The sequence below is a fragment of the Equus asinus genome, chromosome 2 (genome assembly GCF_041296235.1).
Source record: "Equus asinus isolate D_3611 breed Donkey chromosome 2, EquAss-T2T_v2, whole genome shotgun sequence".
NCBI lineage: Eukaryota > Metazoa > Chordata > Mammalia > Perissodactyla > Equidae > Equus > Equus asinus.
The window spans coordinates 1,202,874-1,227,541 of NC_091791.1; the positions used below are offsets into that span (position 1 = coordinate 1,202,874).

At 56.3% G+C, this 24,668-nt stretch overlaps 1 protein-coding gene across 3 annotated transcripts in view; it reads right to left on the bottom strand.

Moving 5' to 3' along the window:
- Positions 1-24,668, bottom strand: part of INPP5A (inositol polyphosphate-5-phosphatase A) — a 227,386-nt gene that overhangs the window by 51,955 nt on the left and 150,763 nt on the right. For all 3 annotated transcript variants that reach the window (XM_044748372.2, XM_044748366.2, XM_070520576.1), the window contains exons 6-8: positions 18,745-18,848; positions 7,349-7,401; positions 5,203-5,322 (exon numbers count right to left, since the gene is read on the bottom strand). In XM_044748372.2, coding sequence (XP_044604307.1) covers positions 5,203-5,322; positions 7,349-7,401; positions 18,745-18,848 — 277 coding nt within the window. The remainder of the gene's footprint in view (positions 1-5,202; positions 5,323-7,348; positions 7,402-18,744; positions 18,849-24,668) is intronic.

The window sequence follows — 24,668 nt, forward strand, 5'->3', positions numbered from 1 at the left end:
GGCAGAGAAGCCCCTGAGCCTCCCGCGGCTGCTTCGTTCCTGGAACGTCTGGCAGAAAAGGCAAGAGCTGGAATCTCAGAAAGCTGACAGAGCCTTCAAAAACTTTGGTACCAGCAAACACTGGAAACGACACTTGACCTCACTAGTTTTGAGGAAACGTGACTGCCCTGCGTTCCCCAGCCTGGTGTGGGCGTGGTGCCACCTGGTCACAGCGCAGAGCACCAGGCCACGCTCCAGGAGGGCAGCACCGCTCGCCACGGCACCCTGCTTGTCAGCAAAGTGCCGAGAACATCCCAGAGGCTGAGGAGAGGGCAGACGAGCAGAGGGGCTGCTGGGGGGGAACACAGCAGGTACAGCCAGGTCCCCCGCACTGCGGGCATGAACAGCACAGAGCCACAAAGGCGAGCAGCAGACGGAGGTGCCCAGCAGGACGCATTCCCATGATGCTTGAAGATGTCTGTCCACGGGCTTATGGATGGTCACACACGTAAAAACATAAATCACACAAACGTGCAACAAAAATATAAACATCAGCACACGTGTTCACATGCAGCAACAGAAGTGTGCATGCGTGTGTGACAGCAGGACAGGTGTAAAAGGAATGACAGGCACTAATTGGAGACGGTGTGTGGGGGGGGAGCAGGACAGGGGTTCAGGATGGGGAAGACAGGGGCAGTGGCATGTCCGTGCTGCTTTTCTGAACAGGACACACAAGGCAAACACGGGAAAACGGAGACCTCACAGCGGAGGGGTGGGTCTGACTTCTCGCAGCTTTGTACACTTTTCTGGATGCTTATTCTTCAATAAAATAAAATAAAAGGTAATTACAGCTGCCATCAATCATCTAAGACATAGGATTACCAAGCCCATTTTGTTGGCACTACAGCTGGACACACGTCCTCAGTGGGCGCCTTCCCACCAACGCCGTGAAGACACCAGGAGCCCGGAGACTCAGGCAGAGAGGCTGCGGAGGAATGGGGGGGCTGGCCGTCTGGCCCCGGACTCCACGCTGTCCAAGGGTAGCTCCAAACAGACGCGTGACAATGGCCACCTGGGCCTCAAGCCAAAGAGCTACCACCAGGAAAGACAAGGCACCCTGCACTGGGGGCAGTGGGAGTGGGGAGTCAGGCGGCGGCTCCCCGCGGGCCGGGCGGGGACTGCCTTTGCCTGGAGATGGGGCGGCTTCTCTTTTGCTCTCCACACAGCAAGGGGAGTTCTGGGAACGGCCTGAAGAGCAACACTGAGGTTGGAGGGTCTTTGAGCGGCTGACGGCTGACTGATGACCACCCCTCCGACCACAAAGGGGGCTGTGTGGCCACGGCATCACATCGCCTCTCCCTGGGAAACTAATTGCTCTCAATTGTTCCCAGCAACATTATTTTTCTGGCAATCATTTCCTCTGAATGCCCAAAATGAGCATGAAACAACTCTTTTGACCGAACATAAAAGTTAAATGTCCCAATGTTGATCAAATTAACTTCAGCGCTGTGACAATGGACTATATTTGTGAGAAAATAATGGGGGGTACAAAGGGGCGCTTTATGCCGAGATTTCACAGTTGTAATGTAAAAATGTTTCTGTTGAACTAGGCCAGGCCACATTTCAAAGGGGAGACAGAGAGCCCTGTCACTTGTGGAAAAAAATCTCATTTCACGGCCCAAAGCTCAGGAGGCTTCGGGAAGTGTCAGCGTTTGGCGCCTCAGGAAGGACTGTGCGAGCTGAGGCCTCTGCTTCTGGTTTAATCCCCAAATGCTCCCCAAACAGCTTAACTGTGTGTCACAGGGTGCCACCTGCACCCACGGCCCGCAGAGGGTCTGAGCACCAGCTCCTGGGGCAGGGGGACCCCGAGCCCGCATCTCCCAAACCCCGTGCACCGCTCACCTCCCAGTCTCTCAGCTTGACACTCTTCATTAACTAGGGTTTGTCTTCTTTTTTTAACCTCTCATAACAAGAGATTGAAAGCAAAAAATTCATAAGTTGCACAAAAAAAATAAAGATTATTATTTGTAATAAAAACCCAAAGGAACCAGTGTCTGCAGTTTATTGACAGTGACACTCTCATCTTCTGGTGTCTCAAGTCTATGCCCTTCCAGGCAGGCCCATGCTGGGGAAGGCTCCCCGGCTATGGCTGCGGGCAGGAGGGCACCCCTGCCAGGTCATGGAGACGCACGCTGTCCCTGACGGCCGTGGTGCTGGGTGCTCTGTGTCACTCGCAGCTGGTGCCACCGGAAGGTTGAACCCCAAGGAGTGCCCACACTTCAGACAAGGAGGGTGTGTCTCTCCAGGGTTTTTAATGAAGTTTCTATTTTGGAATCATCTCAGATTTGTAGAAAAGTTGCACACACAGCTCTGGGTGCCTCTCAGTTCTTGCACAGGGTTCCCCCAACCAGCCCCCAGGGACGAGGACTTCAGGCTGATGCTCTGCCCTTCCCCGGGGCCTGAGGCCACACGCTCCGACAGAAACATGGCCCTAGAAGCTTTACAAGGAGCCGGAGCCGGGAAAGGCAGCTCCCCTCTCAGGAGCTCCTGGCCGTCCCCTGCTTCCGCGTGGAGCCCAGCAGACAAAGCTCGCAGAGGTTCCCAACGCCGTGAATGGGGCACTGTTGGTGGCGGCGTCCATTGAAAGGGCCGGCGTGGCATTGTCCTCCCAATCGGCAGAGCAGAATGCAGTCTGATGGTGGCTGCCAAAAGGTTAGCAGCCCGGATGAAAGGGCGGCCCGGTACTCACGGCCCCCACAGAGCTGCCCTTTGTGCGGTGCCGGCCCTGCGCAGCGGAGGTCCGGATCTGTGGCTGGCTGAGCTCCCACAGCAGCGCTTCATGGGAACGGGAAGCCACAGGAGCGTGCCCTAGACCCAAAGGCTGCTTTCCCGGAGGCCGTGGAGGAACAGCAGTTTGGGGCAATGACACATTTTAATGCTACGCCCGCTGCCAACCTGACCAGCTTATTCATGGATCCATCTCAGCCCATGCTCCGCGGGAGGTCCCAGCGAGAGAGGGACCCGTCAGACTGCAAGACCGCACAGGGCCATGACCTGGACTAGGTCCTTGCTCCCGGGCCGCTGGCTCGCTGTCCCAGGGGCTGTCTGCCCACAGTGCCCCAGCCAAGCAGCCCCCAGGGAGGCCAGCCCTCAGCTGCTGCCAGGCGACCCCTCACAGGAGGATGACTTCTTCGCCTCCTGCGGATGGAGACACTGTGTTCCTGGCCAGGTGCCGTCAGGCCAGTGCCCACCTGAGTGTTTGAACCTGCTCAGGGCAGGGCTGGCCTTTTCGACTCCAGGGGCCTCAGCACAGATGGGGTGATGCTGGGCCTGCATGCTGGATGTACTCCAAAGCAGGTCTGGATGAGAACGGAAGATCAAGGACTAGTGGATGAGCTGGCTGAAGGCTGAGACACCCCAGCACTGGGACACGGGGAGCCCCCTGTCACGGGCAGTCGTGAGTCAGCACGCTGGGACACAGGGAGATGGGGAGCCCCTTGTCATGGGCAGTCGTGGGTCAGCATGCTGTGGGACAGTACCGGGTCTCACCCAGTGCTGGGCCGAGAGCTCAGGTTCACGTTCAGGTCCACTCTGGCCCTCCATCGCCTCAGTGTTAGTCCCACCTCTGAGCCCAGCTCAGTCTGAGCCCGGGAAGCCAATAGGGCCCCTGAAGAGTGCCCAACTGCGCTCAGGCTAAAGGGCCAGGCCCTCAGTGTGCAGGAGTACCAACAGACGCACCAGACCCCCATGTCCCACACTCACGGTCCCTCTGCGTGGACCTGGCAGGCAGCCGCAGGTGACAGGGTGCTCGGACAGGATGAGGGACCTGATCTCAGGGTCCCTGGAGGTGACCTGATGACCACCGTGATACATCTGGCTAATGTGAGCACAGGGATGAGACTCCTTGTCCAGAGCACATCCCTGTGGAGCCCAGTGGGAATCCAGATGGAATGTGCACGCAGCAGGTAAGGGGCCCACGCAGGCCATGGCCAAGGCTGAACTGCATTGAGCCGTACTACGGCCAGGCCCAAAGCCCAGGGATCCTGGGTGCAGGCAGGAGGGGTCAGAGGTCAGAGTCCTAGAAGGAGGACCAGAAAGAGGCTGGCTCATAACACGGGGCTGAGAAGCCAGGCAGCCACAGTCCTTGGCGCATTTACGTGGACACACAACTTGGCGTCCTGGTGTGTGGGGGCAGAGGCCAGGGTGGGGGTTCCTGGAGAAATCTGAGATCACCTAGGCAGAAATGGGAAGACATCCATCCTGCAGTAACAGCTGTCCTAAGCACAAGCGGGTCATCGATGGTCACTTAGGCCACAGGACACTGGTGGGAGAGGACTTCAATTTGAGGACTAAGCAGAACAAGCAGACCTAGGCTACTACGCTGAGCTTTAACAAAAGGCCCGTGCAGAAATCAAGAGGGACGCGGGTCCCCAGACCAAAGAGATCCTACTACTGGGGGTGCGAGGGGCTGCCTTTCTTCCCCAGATGACAGCCCATCAGCTCTGACCCCTATGACAGTCACATGAGGATGTCACAGATGATGGCAGGTCCCATAGGACTCAGGGCAGAAGGGTCCTGAAAACCAGCTGTGAGAGGGAAGCAAGCAGCAGCGATGGAGGAAGGGGAGGCCAGCAGGAAGCCTAGGCAGGAAGCACAAGTGGTTTCCCCACTCTGAAGACCACCGACATCCCTGCCCTGCCCCGGCGCCCCGCCAGCAGCCAAAGGCCTGGCTGGACTGTGGAGGGGCAGGGCCAGGAGGGAGGTGGCGCTCAGCCCAGCTGGGCCACACGGGCTTTGCTGAGCTGACCCTGCAAAGCCAGGGCCACTCCAAGGTGCTCAGAGCTGAGCCCGGCAGGGGTGGTGGGCTAGAGCCCTGGGAAGGCACCGGCCGTGACCAGCAGAACCCCGTGGAGCATACACTTCTCGGTCCACAGCCAAAACGCGGACATCAGGCTCCAAGACGCTTCAGCTGACATCTATGTTCTGCCGAGGCTCAGGGGAACTTTCTTGTTTTTCCCACAGAACAGAAGACAAGTGGGGTGCCCACCTTGGGTCTGTGAGGTAGAGCCCTTCGGGCCTTGGGACGGGGGTCGGGACTTGTGCCGTATCAATGGGCAACATTTGCAGTTTCATAGTTTTGGCAAATAGGAAAAAACAGATGAGGAAAAGTGGCCCAGAGCGGAGCTGCGAGCCCCATGGAGGAGCCGGCCGCCCGGCACCCACCTGTCGAGCACGTAGCCCAGCGCCTTGTGCCGGATCCCCGAGTACACGGACGGGCTTGTCTCCCATGCAACCAGATTGGAAGCGTCGTGGAACAGGTGGATGTTCACCAGGTCAAAGGCACTGCGGAGACAGAGAAGGAGGCTCAGCAACAGGGCGATGCCACCGGCCCCCTGGCGCAGCTGCTCCCATGCTGCTCCTGCCCGGGCTCCCCAGGGGCCCCAGGGCTAGTGGCGGGCAGGGTGGCCTGCACTCTGTGTTCCTGCCCTCCACAGCCACTCCAGGCTGACCCAGAGTATGTCCTCCTACCTGGTCAGAGGAGGACACATGGGACCTTAAGTGTAAGTCTTTAAACCTCTTTGCAAATGCAGTTACTCTGGCCAACTGAAAAGGGAGCTATTTCTTGTTAAAGGAAATGACCTACACACAATCACGGAAACTTTCCTCAAGCTGTTGGCCAAACCAGGAGGAGGAGGAGGAAAGAGGAGGAGGAAAGAGGAAGAGGAAGAGGAGGGAAAAGCAAGAGAAGGAGAAGGGAGGAGGAAAAGGAAGAGGAGGGAAGAGGAGGATAAGGAGGGAAGAGGAGGAGGAAGAGGGAAGAGCAAGAGGAGAAAAAGGGAAGAGGAGGAGGAGAAAAGAAGAGGATGAGGAGGAGGAGGAAAGAGCAGGAGGAGAAAGGAAGAGGAGGAGGAGGCAGGAGGAGGAGGAGAGAGGAAGAGAGGAGCAGGAGGAAGCTGCCTCTCCAGGCCTGAGCTCCCTCCAAGGTCAGCTGGTTGGCTCGGCCCAAGCAGCCCAGTGCCTGTCAGCAGCTCACTGTAGGGACCCCTGTGACGTGGGGGTGGGGGGCACTAAGTGGTTCATCTCACTCAAGAAGCCCCAGCTCACAGCCCGGAGCAAACCCTCTGGGAAACCCCGGCGGCCTTGCTGTGTGTCTCTGCATCTGCAGGAACAGGGTGAGGCTGGAATTCAGCCATCAGTCTGTCTACACCCCGGAGAGACCCTTGCATGACTGAGGACGTGTCTGCCTCACACTGAGGACGGTGCAGTGATGCGAGCACGCCACGGTGATCCACAGAGCCGGGACCACCGGGCCCCAAGAGCCAGCGGACCTATCCACTGATAACAGCCATCTCCTCAGGGTGACAGTAAAGAAGAGGACTCCTCTCCTATGACCCCAGGACCCCAGCAACCCCGCCTCCTCAGGTCCACCCCCGTGTGGCCCCTCCCATACTGTGCCAAGGTGTGACCAATTGCAAAAGGTGGACGCAGTGGCCCAGCACTCCCTGGATTAGGGACGAAGACAGTGGCTCTGTCTGGGCTCCCTGGCCCCGCCTGGGGAGAGCCCCAACCTGAGTGGGCCCAGGATGGGGCTGCTGCCGGCCCTACTGCTCCTGCCCCCTGGGCATCCCCAGGTTGGAGAGTTGTTGGCTGATGCTGGAACCCTGATGGGGGCACTCCAGTCCTGGCGGGTGCTTCAGAGCCTGCCAACAGCCCCCAGCTGTCCCCTGCATGGCCATCAGGCACCCAATAGGGTCCACATCCCCAACCTGGACAAGCCCATCAGCCAGCATGAGGCCCTTCCCCAGGTCCTGCTTATGGTGGCACACGCCCGCCCTCAGAGCCCCTGTACCCTCAGTCCTGCCAGCTGCTCCCAGGTGGCAGGGTGCACGCGTGGCCTTCAGTGCGTCAGGAGAGCGGATAACAAGCCTCCTCTCACGGTAGAAAGGGTGGGGCTCATGCCTCAGAGAGGGCCACGCCTGCGGTCCCCAAGCTGGAGGGTCCACTTCACCTGTGCTCAAGCGCCCACCAGGACGTGCTGCTGGACCAATCACACCACCGCACGGGGCCACGGTGGGACCACCAGAGGCGGGGCTGCCAGGAGCAGCAGTGGCTGGCACTGCGGGTGCTCAGCCTCACGCCGACAGAAGGAGCAGCATGGCCTTCGGTGGGGAGCCTAGATGCTGCACTCACAGGGCCAGGCGACAATACTCCATGTCACACAGCATCACCGAGAACAAAAAGGGTCAAAGGGCACGGGTTCGGGTTGCAGCCTCTGCTGGGACGCTCGCCACACACCACTTGTGCAAAACACAAAAGGAGGAGATGTCATGAGAGTTGACAGAGGGAGATGGTCGAGACAGTCACATACCAGTCCGCGATACACCATCTTGTCCGGACAAAGCCTTTTCTGGACCACTTGCACTGAAAAATAAAGAGGTTACACAAATAAATTGGCTTAGGAGTGGAACGAGAGGGACACACGTAACACACACGATCAGGGGCCACATGTGACGCATCTACAGTCAGAGGAAAACGACGTCAGCCTCTCAGCACCGAGACGCTCGCTGTGACGCAGAGCTCCATGGGCACGAGCTCGCCAGGGCCACAGGCAGTGTGGGTAGGAAAGGGACAAGAAACAGCACCACCCCGCCCTCGAGAGAAGCCGCAAGGAAACCGCCATCAGCACAGGCACGCGAGGAGCGCCTCCAGAGGAAATCAGGATGCGCACGCTGGCCGCCCCACACAAGCCTGAGTGGCAGCGTCCACAGAGACGTCCTGGATGGCGGGCGAGCTGGCGAGGGACAGGAAGTCTGAGGCTGCAGAGACGTGAGCGGGCCTGCCAGGAAGGCCCTTCCTCGAGAGCGGCTACGGGAGCGAGGGGCTTGGCACAGCTCTGTGCCTGCGATGCTGACTCTAGAGAGCTGAGCCGCGGCAGACGGGACAGTGCGGAGCCTGTAGACAGAGGAGGGGCAAACCAGAGACCCAGTGACTGCTGCCGCCACACTCGCCTACCCCTGAGAATAACCTTTGTCTAGAATCCGCACTCTTCTCTTGCTGGTCTGTGACCCGGGGACCAAAGGAGACAGGCGGGGAGGGCACGGGGGGGCGGGAGTCACACCTGCGCCTCTCCCACAGCTCGGGCCAGAGGCCGACTGGGCTGGCTACTGCCACGTCCAGCATCGATGACCAGCGACCATCTCACACACTCATGCCCACGCTGGGCAGGGAAGGAGGCTGGGCTGTAGCTGTGATGATGGAAATGTTCTGTGTCACGCTGCCCAATACGGGAGCCACTAGCCATCCAGGGCCACCGAGCACTGGAAGTGTGTGACTGAACAGCCAAATGCTGCAATGTTATCTTGCGCAATTTTAATTTAAATAGCCACACTGAACACGGGAGCATCACAGCCTAAGCAGTTTGGGGAGTGAGCTCCTCCCCTCTTGCAAACCCCCAGGAGGCAGTGGGAGACCCTCCTGAATCCCCAATCACAAAGACCATGGTGCAAACCCTTCAGCAAACTGGATGAAAATGTCCTGTTTCCTCTCGAATGTCAGCCACCAGGGCAGGGCGTCTACTGTCCCTGGTATTGCCAGCAGGAGCATGGGCCTGGCACACGGTCCTCAGGACAGTGGAGGGAGGAGGGGATGCACCTGCGGGGACTCGGGCGTCCTGCAGGACAGGCAGTGGCAGCAGAGGGCGAGGACTCTGTCCTCCCGTGTGCCTGGATTTGCTACAGGGGAACCCAAAGTCACACGCTGCAGCAAAGAGCTCCCTGTGTGAGAGGAGGGCCCCGAGAATGGGACTGCAGACAGCCCAGCGAGAGCCCTTCCTTTCTGCAGACAACCCAGCCGCTAAAGGCTCTCCCTGACCCACAGCCCCATCAGCTACCGTCCGTTTACACTTTAAGCCCCAACAACCGAGCTGCACAGGCCACCTTCGAGTTTCCACGCCGCTCAGCCTCACAGCACCCCATTCTGGATTCCAACCGTCTGCCCAGAGTGCTCTCTGCACGACCCTGCACCTCCGCGTGCAAACCCGGCACCTGCTTTCCCTCTCGCCTGGCTCTCGCCGCGACCCCAGCAGCCCTCTGTCCTGTAGACGCGCCCGTCCAGCCCTGACAAGCTGTCTTTTCCAGGTCCCCTTCCCACCATAGGGCCCTTCTCAGCCCTCCGTTTCTCAGCCCTCCGTTTCTCAGCCCTCTGTTGCAGCTCGCAGTGCTGGGATCCCAGGCACTAGCCTTCTTCAGGCTCCCTCCCCAGTCCCCTCCAGTCTGAGGAGGGAGACACAGCCGCTGCTTTCCTGCTGATGACTCCACTTGCCATCTCCCTTTCAGGGCTCTGAGTCATCCCGCTGGCCGCAGCGCCACCGAGGCTGGCGACGTCCCGTGGCCAACCCTTCCCCATGCATGTTTCGCTGGTGACTTAGGTGTTTCTCTTCAGCCAGTGATCAGAACTCCCTGCGCTCGAGGCTTGAGTTGGCTTCATATCCTGCTCAGGACTCAGTCTGAGAACTCAGGGCTTTAGTTCTGGAAAAATGTCCCCTCTCACCTTTTCCAATATTTCTGCCCATTGTCTCTTTCTGGAATTTCTTTTGGATAAGTATGGAACCTCTCAAGGGGCCTTCAGGCTGCTCTTTTCCATAAGGGCAAAAATAAAAACCTAAAAGCCACCAAGCAAACAGAAACCACTGCCTCTCTTGGCTGTGCTCTAGACAAACCCTCACCACCACCTCTGGATCACCGGCTCCTCCTCGGCCACGTGTGGTTTGGAATCTACTCTGCTAGTTTTAGTCACTGTGCTTCTAGACACTCTTTTTCTTATTCCTTGTTTTTGCTTTGCTTCTGTTTTGTTTAATAACACCTTCTTTTTAATTAACGTCATCCTTTTATTTATCTCTTTGAGCATCCTAAACATACTTATTCTAACTCTTTGTCAACTTGTTCCGCAGAATTACTTTCACGGGGAGTAAACTGGTGTCTGGGTCGTTGGTCTCACAGACCTTTCTGGTCTGCAGCCTCCTGTGGAGCAAGGGCCCACCTCTCCACCTCGCAGCTCTGCGGCTGCCCTGGACCCCGACCAGGAAGCAGTGGAGACTGGGGCCCTGCTCCCTGGTGACACTGAGGAGGTCGCAGACGCAAACTCGCTGCCCGCAGCAGAGCCGGCCTTTCTCCTCTCGCCCTGAGCCCCAGGGGAGCGCCCTTTCCATCACTGCCTGTTTTCAGAGTGGCCTTAGGTTTACCTAGAGTCCCCACATGCTCCCCAGCAGACACAGAGCAGGCACCTTTTCCTCCAGCTCCACTCAGCTTCACACCATGAGCTGGCTCTGGTTCCCAGCCTGCAACTCCCTCAGTGCTCCAGCCGCACTGCCCGCTGGGAGGACAGGCACCGTGCGAAAGACCCTGGACACTCACTGAGGTGTCACCAATTCATCTGTCACTAGATAGGTGGCCTGACCACTGCAGGGCACGAGCGTGTAGTGGACCTGTCTGCCGCTGCTTGAGACATTCAACTCTTGCGCCAAATATCTGGTAGGCATTTGCCCATAGAATGTTCTTATTCATTCCACGTAAGTAACTGGGTCTGTGATGAAGTCAGCTAAGACAGCGCGGAGCTGGGGCTACTGAGGCCCCTTCGGTGCCCTGGCCGGGACGCTGAGCCAATGCTCGGAAAGTCCCCACGCAGAAACCTCTCCCCTTCAAGCGCCCTGATTCCAGACAGCTGCCTTGCCGCTTCCGTCCAGCATGCCCTTCCTCCACCTTCCACACATCCGAATCCAGCCCTCTCCCCAAGAACTCTTCCCACCACGTCCCGGCCAGGACACTCTCTCAACTCCCTCTTCACGTGGCCTCCAACTGGGCCTGAAAGGACGTCTCCCATTGGCGTTCAAGCTCCAAGGACAGGGGCCTGGCCTTCCTCTGCAGCAGCAAGGAACGGAGCCGGGACTGCCCGGGTCCGATGGAGTCCCAGCCGTGGGCCTCGGACAAGACAAGTACTCTAAGCTGCGGGTTCTGCCCATGTCCAGTGCAGGTGAGAACAGAGCCCAGGACAGCAGGCTGCTGGCCGAGGAGCTCCCCAAGCTTGGGGGCTGAGTGCAGCACCCATGTGGCCCGTGAACACCAGCCCGTGTGCTTAACGGAGCACTCCAGCAGCAGAGCCACGGCCCGTGCCGGGGCTGTGGTGCCGACGTCATCCTAGCGCCAGATACGCTGAGCGTGTCCAGTTCTCACACCAGCCCATGGGGTGGGCACCACTGCCCATTTTACAGACCAGGAAACTGAGGCCCAGAGGTTGAGAACGGTGCCCGAGGTCACACGGTAGGTGAGCGGTGGAGCTGGAGTCAGGTCTCAGTCCCTGAGCCCCAGAGCCTGAACTCTCACCCCTGCCCCCACCCCACCCAGGCCACAGTGGGAGCCAGAGGGGACATGAGACTGGGGATAAACTCATTGTAACCTGGTAAGGCCAACCTCTCTTCCTAGAGCCAGAGCAGGAGGCACATCTTTCCAGAAGAGAAAGACAGCCACCTCGCCTTGTGGGGAAGGGGGTCTCGATGCGCACCGCCCAGCTGGCAGGCCTCTCCTTGGCCCCTCCCAGAGCACCAGCAACACATCCTCCATCCCACGCCCTGTCCTTCCGTCCACGGGTGGGAAGTGGCTCCGCGACCCTGGTACCTGGGTGCACACTCGGAAATGAGCAGCGGCAGCACGCAGCAGCCCTGGCTCAGAGTGGCCCAACTTCTGTGCTGGCGGCGAGCCCTCCGGAGGCAGCGCGGCAGAAGCTGCGTGTGCACAGGGCCCAGGCTGACTCCCTGGAACAACCTACATGAAGACTCTCTGACGCACAGGGCACGAGACCCGAGGTCAGACCAGCACCGAGAGAGGGCCAGGGAGGGCCAAGCGCACCGCGGGCAGTCAGCCACGTGCACAGGCACCATCGACAACGACCCAGAGAGCCTGATGGTCTCTGCTCCAGCTGCACAGAGGCTGTGAGGGGAGCGCTGGGTGGCAGGACCCACTCCTCCGGAGAAACGGGCAGGTTCCAGGGCAGTAGGTGCCCTGTGCAGTCGAGGACCCCCCTCCTCCCCCATGCAGGATGTGTGGACTCAGCAGCGACCCTGGGAGCTGTTCCTGATCAGCGCTGACCCTCTGCCAGCTCCCCCCTCCCCAGGAGAGGCCCTGCACCAAGGGGCTCGAGCTGGCTGCTCCTCCTCCTTGCTCTCTCCTCCTCCCCTTCCTCCTCTTCTCCCTCCTCCCCCCTCTAACTCTGGACTCGAAGCCGGGACACCTGAGGAACACAGCCTCCAGGGCCTGGTCATTCGGCCCTGCCCCAGGCCCTTCTGCATCACGAGAGCGCCTTCAAGGTGCCCACCACTCGGGACCCCTCCTTTGGCGAGGCCAGTTCTTGGAGGAAGGATTTTTTTGCTCCTTCGTCTCAGAAACTAAGGTTTCCATGACTCTCCTAGGCGCTGTCTCCTCGTCCTCTTCCCCGTCTCCTTCCCGCCTGACCAGTCTCCTCTTGGCTCTTCTCCCAGCTCACCAGACACCCAGCCCGGCCCAGAGTCTTCCGGCCCGGAGTCTTCCGTCAGCTCGACAGCCAGGCCACCATGTCGTCACCTCCACCCAGCTCCAGCTGCCAAGCCCACACTGGCACTGTGCCCTGCCCACCCCACACTTGCCCGTCCCAACCATGTGGTCCTGCTCACGTATGGCTCACTGATGGAGCACATGCCATCGGTTTCTCCTGCCAGGACGCACGCTCCCCGAGGCCAGGGCCTTAGCTGTCCTCAGGACCCATGGCTCCCGGTAACATTTGTGAGGTGTGAATGGAGACGATCCACACACTTGGAGGGCGATGTGCCTCACAGTGAGCAACAGCTATGGGTGCCAGGCCCCCCATCTCACCCGCTTCTAGAAGGTTCTTTCCAGAAGAGCAGCGTGGCCAGGACGGACACAGGCACAGGCCAACACCCTGCAATCAGAACTCTCAGTCTGAGGCCTGAGTTGGACACATGGATTTTTACATAGAATTTAATATAACCATCAACAGTTCCTCTTCCATTGAACACAGAAGGCTCTGTAAGTTTCTGTACCAAAAATTAGTTATTGTTACCTTCAGTTTTCAATTATTTGTAACAGGTGTCTGTGTATACATATCTTCAATACATTTGCATGTGTATATCTTATATTTCACACTTTTTAACTTTCCATATGAACGGTGCCCTGTTTTCAACATTATTGATGGAATGAATACATAAAACAGGAGATAGTGTTACTTTTTTGTATAATATAGATGTATAATGACTATAACATTAGGATTCTAACTAGATTTAAAGTTTTTGAATTAAATTGCAAACGACTCTCAGAAAGTTTAACAGTATAACATTATTACATCCCCACTACTTTGATTAAATATTTGTAGAAAATACTTTCCGTTTGTAGTAAGTTCATCACTGCAGTCATGAATGTGTTAACGTGTTTAGACTGCATTTCCGAACAATTTTACAGTGTGAAAAAGTGAAGCTTCAGCCCAGGACATTCTGACGTTTTCAGAGGGCTGGCTCCAAGCTTCGATTATGGGTCCTTGGGTACGGCCAGGATACATCGTGGTCCTTCCAGAACAACCGCCAAGGGCCCCATCCCCTTCCAACCAAGGGCCAGGAGGTGATCATGAAAACATTGCCTGCGTTCACAGTGCAGGAATTAGGGCCCCAAGACCTCAGTTCGCCCAAGACTACCAGCCCCCTGGAGAAAGAAGCACAAGTGGCACTCACTCCCTGACTGCTGGGCCCAAGTCCCCTCCGCGGACAATCACATCCCTCCTGCGGCAGAACACTGAGCTCTGGAGGATTCTCACCCAGGCCAAGCTGGCGGGGGCGGGGGGGGGGGTCGGTCCACCCGTCATCAGAGCGGCAAGTGCCTTTCCCATCAAGGTCACTGCCCAGTGTGACTCACCTGCATGACCCTCTACCCAAAACACGCACACTCATGCACGCACATGGCTGTCCTCCACCTGCTTGCCTGGGAAGTGCCAGCATCTCGGAGGTACAGAGATGGGAAACCCAGGGCCTCCATCACAGGCTCCCGTGCTCGGGAGCTACAGAAGGACTCACAGAAGTTTCCAGATGTAGCTGCTTGTTGTAAATGGAAGTGGGGTGTGTGTATGGGCTAGGTGGACTGCTCAAATGTCTGACTGATCTACTCCCTTCCAGTCTATGTTCTGGAACTTTCTGGTCATTGGCCACCTTCTGAAACCTCCATCAAGGACTCTATATGATTGCAGATGGGGGACAGCAGGGCTAGGGTGCCCCCTCCGCTCTCAGAGAGTTTATCAGCATGAAATGAAAACACGTCACACCCGGGGTGGGGGGGTTAGGGGCTGCCACATCGTTCACCTTACAATATTAAGTCTCTGCTCAGATCCCCTGTTAATAGGATTCCTTTAGCCAGCAGATGGATTGCGAATACAGGCGGTTTCATCTACTAAAAGACAGCATAAATCACCATTGAGAAAAGGGAGGCTGCAGGCAGGTTATCACCACACAGCCTTCCCCGTGAAAGGCCCGCTTCGGAGCATTAGTGAAATTAATTCATCTTTCATAAGAGCTTGGAGCCGTCCCGTGATCTATGGTAACAACCAATTTCTCACTACGGGCAAGGGGAAAAAAATGCCTCGGCCCCGATCGACTACACAAATCTGCTTTTTAAAAATGGCCTCACATTATCTGGAGAGCTACTCCCAGAGGCAGCGTTTGGAATTCATGCCAAGCCAAAGGCACCCGTAAATCAACAGAGAAAGTTTTGTTAGTTTTATATGCAGCGGGCTGTAATTATTTGGAATTGCATTATGCCTCCATCGTGGTAATTACGTTTAGATTATCCTTAAGTGGTGGTAATAAAAGAAAGAGAAATCAGTCTTAAACCAATTCCCTCCTGCAAACGTGTTCCAGTAACGCTAAGGGAGCAGCCTGAAGGCACAGCAGGAGGCAGGAGCGGGCGCTGGATCCGCCACTCGCATGCCTTCCGGCCCGTGGGCAGCCAGCGCGACCGTGACGGACACGCTGAGGCAGGCTTCCCGCCAACTGGCCCCTGGTACAGACTCACAGAGCGTGGTAAGAGGTTTGCGGAGCTTCACAAACCTGAAAAAGACCACACTGCTGACAGATGCTGGAAGCGCTCGTGGTTTTTAAAGTGAGATTTCCCTTCTGCTAATTTACCAGGATGAAAAGAAAGATGAGCAACAACTCACTTCTGGAAACGCTCGTGGACTCGTTTGCATGGCCACACGGCGTCAGACCAAATGGACAGGACACAGAGACTATTTCTAACGTAGCAACGTCACACTGTATGGATTAAGGCTGGTGACCCCAGACAGGCCAGGCCCCCGGTATGGGGGTTCCCTCGACCCAGCAACATGCTGCTCACCAGCTGAGAGGGCGGGGTCCACCCAGAGACACCCAAGCTTTTCCTTCCAGACACATTTTCCCCTCTGCCCATGGGTGTGACAGTGTGGTCACCCTGGAGCCAGGTCTGCTGAGCCAGGAGCCAAGTTTCCCCCAAGGGGAGGGAGGCAGCCCCTCGCTTCTGCCTCCACAGAACCTCGCTTCTGCCAGCACTTCACAGGGGACAGCGCACCAGCTGCAGGCACCAAAGCAGAGGGGTCGTGCCCCAGCTCCTGGCAGGGCATCTGCCCTTTCTAAGGGGTGTGCTGGGAGGTGGGACACCACAGCAGAGGCCCCCAGACCTGGCCCCAACCCCCCTCTCATGCCAACCTCAGCCTGAGCTTCCTGGCCTCCTTGCCCCAGGCTGCCTGGGCTAGTGGAGTGAAGAGAGTTGTGGGGAGCCTGCAAATTTGCTGGGGCCTAGGGAGTGAGCGCTGGGGATGCCAGGCCTGGAGAAGAGCCTCCAGGCCAGGGGGAGCAGGGAGCCCCTCAGAAGGCGGCCCCCCATCCAGGGAGAGATGACAGCCAGAGCTGCCCGGGGGCTGGGGGGTCGGAATGCCTGAGGATCCTGCGCTGAGAAGTGGCTGCCGGACGTTCTTCCGGAGGAACCCGGAGGTGTCAAGGAAGCCTGACTCCCCACGGAGGCCGACCCACATTGGGTGCCCTGCCTCAGTCTCCTTCTTCTGCCCACTCAGAAAGACACAGTGCCCCTCACAGAAGCCTCTTTGGGGAGCATCATGGTTTGTCACTTACAGACCCTGGGAGCCACCAGTGAGCCCAGCTCTGAGGATGAAGGTGCAGTGAGAGGACATAGAATTATGGAATTACCCAAGAGGGAGGCAAGACCCCAGGGAGACAGGGTGAGTGCCGGGGGTGACGAGGGCCACACAGTGGTGCCTGTTGGGAGCTGGGCCATGAGGGCATGTCCTGGCCCTCGGGGAGCCCGCCTGTGTGTGGGAATGACATCCAGACCTGAGTGGCCTGGAGAAGCACGCACCTTGTGGGGATCAAGCCGAAGCAGGGCTGGCAGTGGGCTCATCTCTTTGCAAACGGTCTCCACAGGGGGCCGGTAAGAGCAGTGAGCTCATCTCCAGGGCATGGGGGGCCTGAAGCCCCAGGTGCTCTTCAGCCTGGAGGCTGCACCAGCCCAGTTGCTGCCTGACTTGTCTCACACGTGCAACAGGTCAGGACTCCATGCAGCAACTAAGGAGAGGCTGCAAGCAAAGACACTGCCTCCAACGCTCCCACGGCCAGCCATCACACCGTGTGGGCCCATGTCCTGTGCTGCCTGCCTGCCATCATGGGATCTCTCAGCCCCACCCTGTCCGCCCAGCCCCTGCACTGACCCGGGTGTGGCGGCCTCATGGCCTCCCCGAGTCGGCCCTGCCTTCTCTCCCAGGTGCACTGCCCTTCGTGGTACCTGTGGTCCTCACTGCCCTGTGTGCCCTGCTCCTTGCTGAGGGCCCACTGCCGCCGCCCACTGTGGCTTCCCTCCTGACTGACCCCTACTAGCCTCCTGTCTACCAGGCACCGCCTCCTCTGGGGTACACTTCAGCCCACCCCCAAGTGGGCGTGCGTGTCCCTCCTGGGCTGGGCCTGGACCCCAGGATGAGGAGGGAAGAGCCAGAGATGACCTGAGTCTCCAGCCCAGTCACCCATGGCCAGTGGTGCCTCTGGCCAAAACAGAGAGCGTGGAGAGGCGGGCCTGAGAGGGTTGGTGGGCTTCTCACCCAGCAGGTATGGGGTCATTGAGAGGAGAACCCGAACATGCACAGCCCCATGGGTGTGGCGCTTTCCTGCAGAGAAGATGCCAGAATATCAGAGCCTCTTCCCTGGCCAGTTCAGGGCTGTCCCCAAACCGGCCCAGTGAACCTGCTTAAACTTGCTCTCCTGCTGGGCAGGGGCAGTGTCCGGGACAGGCCGAGATGCCGGCCTCAGCTCTAACTGGGCCCTGAAACTGACTTCTCGGCCCTCGGCATCTCCCAGGAAACTACAGCCCTGTCCTCCTGACGGGACAGAGCCACAGGCCAATGTTCCGGGAGGGTCACCAGGACGCAGTGACCCAGCTGTGCTCATGGAGGGCCGAGAACTGAGGCTTCCAGAGCCTCCCGGCCATGTCCACCCCCAACCTCAGGAGTAGCAGGGGACAGCGGTGGGCAGCAGGCCAGCCCCCTGACACCGTGTCCTTGGCTGGGGACAATGGATGAGGACGCCTCGCCCCAATGTGACAAGAGCACCCATCCTTCATGGAGGCGGCCACAATCCCTTCTCTCCAGGCTCGGGTCATAAAGCAAGTTAATAAAGTTGTGGCCTTGCTGGAAGTCAGCTCTGCGGGCAGGCGGGGCCTCTCCACCACACAGCAGTACTCCAGCAGAAGAGGCTCAGCGGAGCCATCCTTCTTGCAGTTGAACAGACAGCCTGTCATGGGAGGTGGGCTGCGCGGGCGCGTAAACGCGGCTGTCAGAGGCAGACGCCCAGGTTTGCAGTCTCAACAGCCAAGTGCTTCAATCACAGTATCACACCCTACCGTGATTTAACAGACGACAAAAGGGCAGGGCGACCACACCGGATCAACATGTGATCACACAGGATCAGGAGACTCCAAAGATGCTGGTTATAATGTTTACTAAAAATACCAGAATCCAGAATTGTGTGGGCAGTATAATGGCTACATAAAAACAACTATAAAAAATGCACTAAAACCCAAAGGAACTATATCAACGTTTTCTGATTAATTGTGTCTGAGCAGTGGGTAATAAATGATCCCAACTCTTTCCTTAATTTCTGATCTCTGTAGGAAGCAGACACTCCTGCTGGCACATGGGGTGGGCGGCACCCAGCTCCAGGTTTGAGGCTCAAGGCTTCATCTGTGAAACAGCTGGAGCGCCCACTCAAGCACTCTGGGAACATGAAGAAACCGCAGCTGCCACAGCCCCGGCGCATCTCCCCTGCTGGGTTGGGGACCATCACTGGCCGGATGGACAGTCACACCTGAGTCTGCTGGGAGGCCCCCGGAGCTCCAGGCCCCAAGTGAACTGATCATTGTGTTCCTACATCTTTTGGGGAAGGTCCCTTTGCCTGAACACGATAATGAGAAAATTTACTGATTGACGTAATGACAGACAGAGACTCTCTCAGCCCTCACCTAGACACCCCGCATGAACCGCGGAGGCTTTAGGACCTCCAGAAAGACAGAATACTGGAGCGTGACGCAGTCAGATGTGACCCCACCCCGAAGTACGAGGATTTCACATCCAAATTTCACTTCTGAAGTGACCCCTCTGAAAGCGGGTGCATTAGTGAGAGTGGCCGCGGGCTCCTGGGCGTACCTCGGGGAAATAGTCCTGCGGAAACTTCTCTTTCTCGAGCATGGGCGTGCTCTCCAACGTGTCTGAGTAGATCTCTTTGCCAGTGACCTTTTTATACTTCTTAGCTGGAAAAGAAAGGAAGGAGGACATGAATAACTTCGTCACTCGCTCCCTCCAACCAGCTGATGCCGCTGGGTCCCACCAGTGCAGCCCCCTAGGCAGAGGGAGGCCCCAGGAGGAGAATGTGACTCGGGGTGCCAACAGGCAGGCCAGCTGCTCTGGGGATGCCTGTGGCTCGTAAATTCCAGTTCCAGGACCTGGAATCTGACACTCCACTTCATTATCCCCTAAGGGCTTCCAGCCTGCAGATTTACAGGCTAATTGGCATCCTCTGTTAAAACCGTGAATATATTTAAGAGGGCTGCAGAATTACCGTTCACTCATACCCTAATATGAATTTATTTAATAACATCGATTTCCTCCTCACATCCAGCCAACATCACTCATGTCCAGGGAAGAGGAGTTTTTATGTGAGGCGGAGAGAGCAAGCACTCTGGACTCGCGCCCTAGCTGTCTGCCCATCACCTCGCTGGACGTGGCCCCGGGGCTCCAGTGCCCAGGCTGGGGCCACCTCCCTGTCACTGGGCTGAGCCCCTGCAGACAGGGCTTGGTCTAGTTCTCTTCTACAGCCAGTCCTGGGAGTGTTTCTCTTCCCCGCGCCCATTGTGGGGTCTAATGAACCAATGCATAAATCTATTCTTCAAACGCTCGGGGGCCCATGTGGGCGGAGGGCTGCCTGCCTCCTCACAGGACGCTGTGCAGGGAGCTCACAGCACACAGGCCTGCCGAGACTGCTACAGGGAGACCCTGGCCCAGATGGCTGATGGCCTGTTCCCACCACTGCCAGCCCCACATCGCATGTTCCCCTGCTCCTGGGTCAGGGGTGCCTGATCCCAGGGTGAAGTTCCTGGGGTGTTAGGAGGTTCTTGGGGACTGGCTTTGGAACAAATGATGAGTTGTGCATCAGAGTTTCTGCGGGGGGCGGGGGTCATGCTCCACGTCCCACGAGCAGCCTGTATCAGCCTTTCCGGTGCACCATCCACCCCATGGACCCATAACCACGGGCAGAGCAGGCAGGAGACCGGCTGGCAGCCTCCCAGGAAGGACGCCAGGCCCCTCCCACCATTTGTTCGGTGGAGAGCGATCGGCAGGCAAAACCACAGTGCTGGAGGGTGAGGACCTGGAGATGAGTGAGGAGCGCCAGTGTGGCCTGGGCCCAGCCACAGGACACAGAACAGGACGTTCTGGGATTCAGGCAACACAGAACAGGGCACAAGAATGGAGCTGTACACTCACTGGACCCCTGCTCCTCGGATCTTGCTCCCAAACCATGGAGACGAGTCACACACAACAGGTGCGTCTGGTTCTGAGGCCGGTCCCTCAGACGCCCTCACCAATCTCTATCGCCTCCGAAGGCCCAGGGGGAAGGTGGCTGCTACCCCAGGCGGGTGGGCACCGGCTTGCGTAAATGAACGAGTGACTACCACGCCGGGATTCCATTCAAAACACCCATTTGTGACTGGAAATGGCGCAGAAGTGTGTTTAATCACGGGAAGCACTTACTGTAACCACCCATCCATCTCTGCAGAAGGACAGCATTTATCAAACATCACCCCACAGCCGCCTTCACACTGAGGAGGTCAGAGAGGGAGTGCCACCTGAGAAGGCCGTTGGCACACCTGCCACCACGGGCCCGTCACGGCCGTGTCCTCCTTCACGAGGCAGACGGACAGCTCACACAGGACAGGGAGCTCACGTCCTGGGAGAGCAGGCCTGCCCCGGCACAAATGGCCACTTGCTCACCCCTTCAATGATGTGGCGATTCCCACGTGGATTCAGCCTGCAGTGCGGGCTCCCAGACTGGCCTCACCCCAATTCCTTCGCATCCACCCCCAGTCTTCTCCAGCTCCCCTCCTCGCTGCTGAGTCCCTGCAAACGTCCTGCTCAAACGTCCCCCTGCAGAGTGGTGTCTCCCTTCTGGGCTCTTCCTGCACCAGTTGGTACCAGGACGTCTCCTGAGCACCGTGGGGCCACAGCCAGGAGCTGAGGACGTGGACAGGAGGCATGGCCACAACCTCCCAGGAGCAGTGAGGACATGGACATGGAACGCAGACATGCAACATACAGATGGACACGAGTGAGGACACAGGACTCAGTCTGGACCTCCAGGGGCACAGGACTAGGGATGGTCTCATCTGGGACAATCTGTGCTGAACCCATAGCATGGGAACACTCCATGAGTGTGGCCGCTAGGAGAGGCCTGGGCCGAGTCTTGATGGAGGAGCCTGGACCAGGCGGGAAGGAGGAAGGAGAACACCTCAGATGGAAGGAAGCCCTGTGGCCAGAGTGTGGAGAAGCCCGAGGGCATGTCCTCTTGGGTGACTGCCCAGGGGAAATGAGCACCTTCAGCAAGAAAGGGGAAGAAGCCCAGAGCCCCCAAGGCAGGGCTGAGCCAGTGGCCTGTTTAGAGGAGTGAGGGGTGGCCCAGGCCCCAGGGGCATCTGTGGAGGGCGAGGGCCAGACGCAGCTCCAGCCCCCCGCAGTGGCTCTGACCTCTGCTCAGTTCTAAGGGGTGCCTCGCAGCCCCCCTCCCCGCCCAGCTTGGCCAGTGACTGGAAGGCGCAGGATCACACACCTACTGCTGTCACCACTCTGGGAGGGGTGGCAGATGTGGCTGACCTCCTGCATGGGGAAGCGCAAGCCGTGGCACCGCTCACACCGCTGAGCAAACGTGGGGCACTCTGCACAGCAAGTTATTTGTCACAAACGAGAGAGTGCCCACACACACCCTCCTTTTTCCAGAGGCCCCCTGCAACTAACAGCCATGGCAAGCCTTGAGTTTCACCTGCACCTGAGAATAAAGAAAAACACTCTTTCTAAACGTCTGCTCTGGTTCCTCGTAGCAAAGTCTAGATCATCACAACAACCTGCCAGGGGGCACCGGCTCATGAGCTACAGAAGGGTGGACGCTCCCAAAACGGACAGCCCCGGGGCAGACATCCAGAGGGCAGACGCCCCCAGGATGGATACCCCCCAGGACGACATCCACAGGGAAGATGCCCCCAGGATGGACACCCCCAGGACAGACATCCACAGGGCAGACACCCCCAGGATGGATACCCCCCAGGACAGACATCCACAGGGCAGATGCCCCCAGGATGGATAGCCCCAGGACAGACATCCACAGGGCAGACACCCCCAGGATGGATAGCCCCAGGACAGACATCCACAGGGCAGACACCCCCAGGATGGATAGCCCCAGGACAGACATCCACAGGGCAGACACCCCCAGGATGGATAGCCCCAGGACAGACATCCACAGGGCAGACACCCCCAGGATGGACACCCCCACGACAGACATCCACAGGGCAGATGCCCCCAGGATGGACACCCCCAGGGCAGACATCCACAGGACAGACACCCCAAGGATGGGTGCCCACAGCCCTCAACGAGCCAGGCTTGTGTAGGTGCAGAGAGACCAGCAGAGCGTTATTACGGGACAGCAGTGGCTGCAGAGCAGGGCCTGCTGTGTTCCTGTAAACGAAGAGTGGGGCGGAGAGACTGCTGCAGGAAGGTGACCTGCTTGGAGGAAAACCCGTCCACCCTGAGCAAAGAGGACAGGACCAGGGGAGGGTGCCACCTTGCTTACTGCAAATAGTTTTTGGAGAGGAGGCCTCTGTTCTTTGTTAAAAAGTAGACTTTATTTTCCAGAAGAGTTTTGGAATTACAGAAAATTGAGCAGAAAGCACAGAGCTGCATTACCCCACCCTTCCCGACAGTCTCCCGTCACTGACGTCTTGCATCAATGTGGCACACTGATAATCAACGAGACAATAGTGATACACCATCAGTCACTAAAGTTGATATTTTACATCAGGGTTCACTGTTGCTCTCGTATATTCTACAGGTTTTGACAAATGCTCAATGACATGGGTCCACCATTGCAGGATCACACAGCACAGTTTCCCTGCCCTCAAATCCTCTGTGCTGCCCCCAACCTCTGTCAACCACTGATCTTTTTATTGTCGCTACTGTTTTACATTTCCCCAAATGTCGTATTGCTGGCAACATATTACATGCAGCCTTTTCCGACTGGCTTCTTTCACTGAGCAATATACACTGGAGCTTCTTCCATGTCTTTTTGCAGCTTTATAGCTCATTTCGTTTTACTGCTGAATAATATTCCATTGAATGGATGTACCACAGCTTGTTTATTCATCCACCTATGAAAGACAGATTCTGGTTGCTTCTAGTTTTTGGTAATTATGAATAAAAGATACTATAAACATTTCTGTACAAGTTTTTGTGTGGACATAAGTTTTCAACTCATTTGGGTAAATACCAAAGGATGTGATTGCTGGATTATATGGTAAGAATGTGTATGTTTAGCTTTGTAAGAAACCACCAAATCATCTTCCAAAGCGGCTGCACCATTTTGCATTCCCACCAGCAACGAATGAGAGTTTCTGTTGCTCCGCATCCTCCCCAGCATTTGGTGCTGTCAATTTTTCAGATTTTGGCCATTTTAATGGGTGTGCAGTGGTATCTCATTGTTGTTTCAATTTGCAATTCCCTAATGACATATGATGTTGAGCATCTTTTCATATGTTTAGTTGCCATGTGTATATCTTTTTGGGTGAGGTGTGTGTTTAAATCATCGGCTCACTTGTTAATTGGGTTTTCTTATTGTTGAGTTTTAAGAGTTCTTTGTAATTTTGGATGACAGTCCTTTATCAGATGTCTTTTGCAAATATTTTCTCCCAGTCTGCGGCTTATCTTTTCATTCTCTTAACAGTGTCTTTTGTAGAGCATAAGTTTTTAATTTTAACAATGTCCAACTTACCAGTTTTTTCTTTCACAGATTATGCTTTTTGCGTTGTATCTAAAAAGTCAACACTAAACCCAGGGGCACCTACATTTTCTCCTATGTTATCTTCTAGGAGTTTTATGTTTTACATTTAGATCCATGATTCATTTTTAGTTAATTTTTGTGAATGGTGGATACAAAAAGAAAAAAAAGGAAGATTGACAGCAGATGTTAGCTAAAGGCAAATCTTCCTCAGCAAAGAAAAAAAGATCAGTTGGCTTTATGGGAGTCTACTTCTGGGATCTCTCTTCCATTTCACTGATCTATTTGTCTGTTCTTCCACCAATACCATACTGTCTTGATTACTGAAGCTTCTTAGTCAAGTCTTGAAGTCAGGTGGTGTCAGTCATCCAGCTTTTTTCTTCTTCTATATTGAGTGGCTATTCTTGGTCTTTTGCCTCTCTATATAAACTTTAGAATCATTTTGTCGATATCCACAAAATAACTTGCCAGGATTTTGAATGGGATTGTACTGAATCTACAGATCAAGTTGGAAAGAACGTACATCTTGACAAAATTGAGTCTTCCCACCTATGAACATGGAACACCTTCCTATTATTTAGTTCTTCTTTGATTTCTTTCATCAGAATTTTGAATTTTTCCTCATACAGATCACGCGCATACTTTGTTAGAGCTATTAGTAAGTACTTCTTTTGTGTGTGCGCTAATGTAAATGGTATTGTGTTTTTAATTTCAACTTCCCCTAGTCCATTGCTGGTATGCAGGAAAGCTATTGGCTTTTGTATAGTAAGCTTGTATCCTGCAACCTGGTTTATTAGTATCGGTTTTTGTTGTTGATTTCTTGGGATTTTCTACATAGATAATCATGTCATCTGAGAATGACAGTCTCCTCCCATCAAAAGCCTTTTCTTTGCTTACTGCATTAGTCAAGATTTCCAATAATGATGTTGAAGAGAAACAGGGAGAGGGGACGTCCTTACCTTGTTACTGACTTTAAGAGGAAAGGCATCTAGTCTCTATTCAGTATAACGTTAGCTGCAGCTTTTGTAGGTGCTCT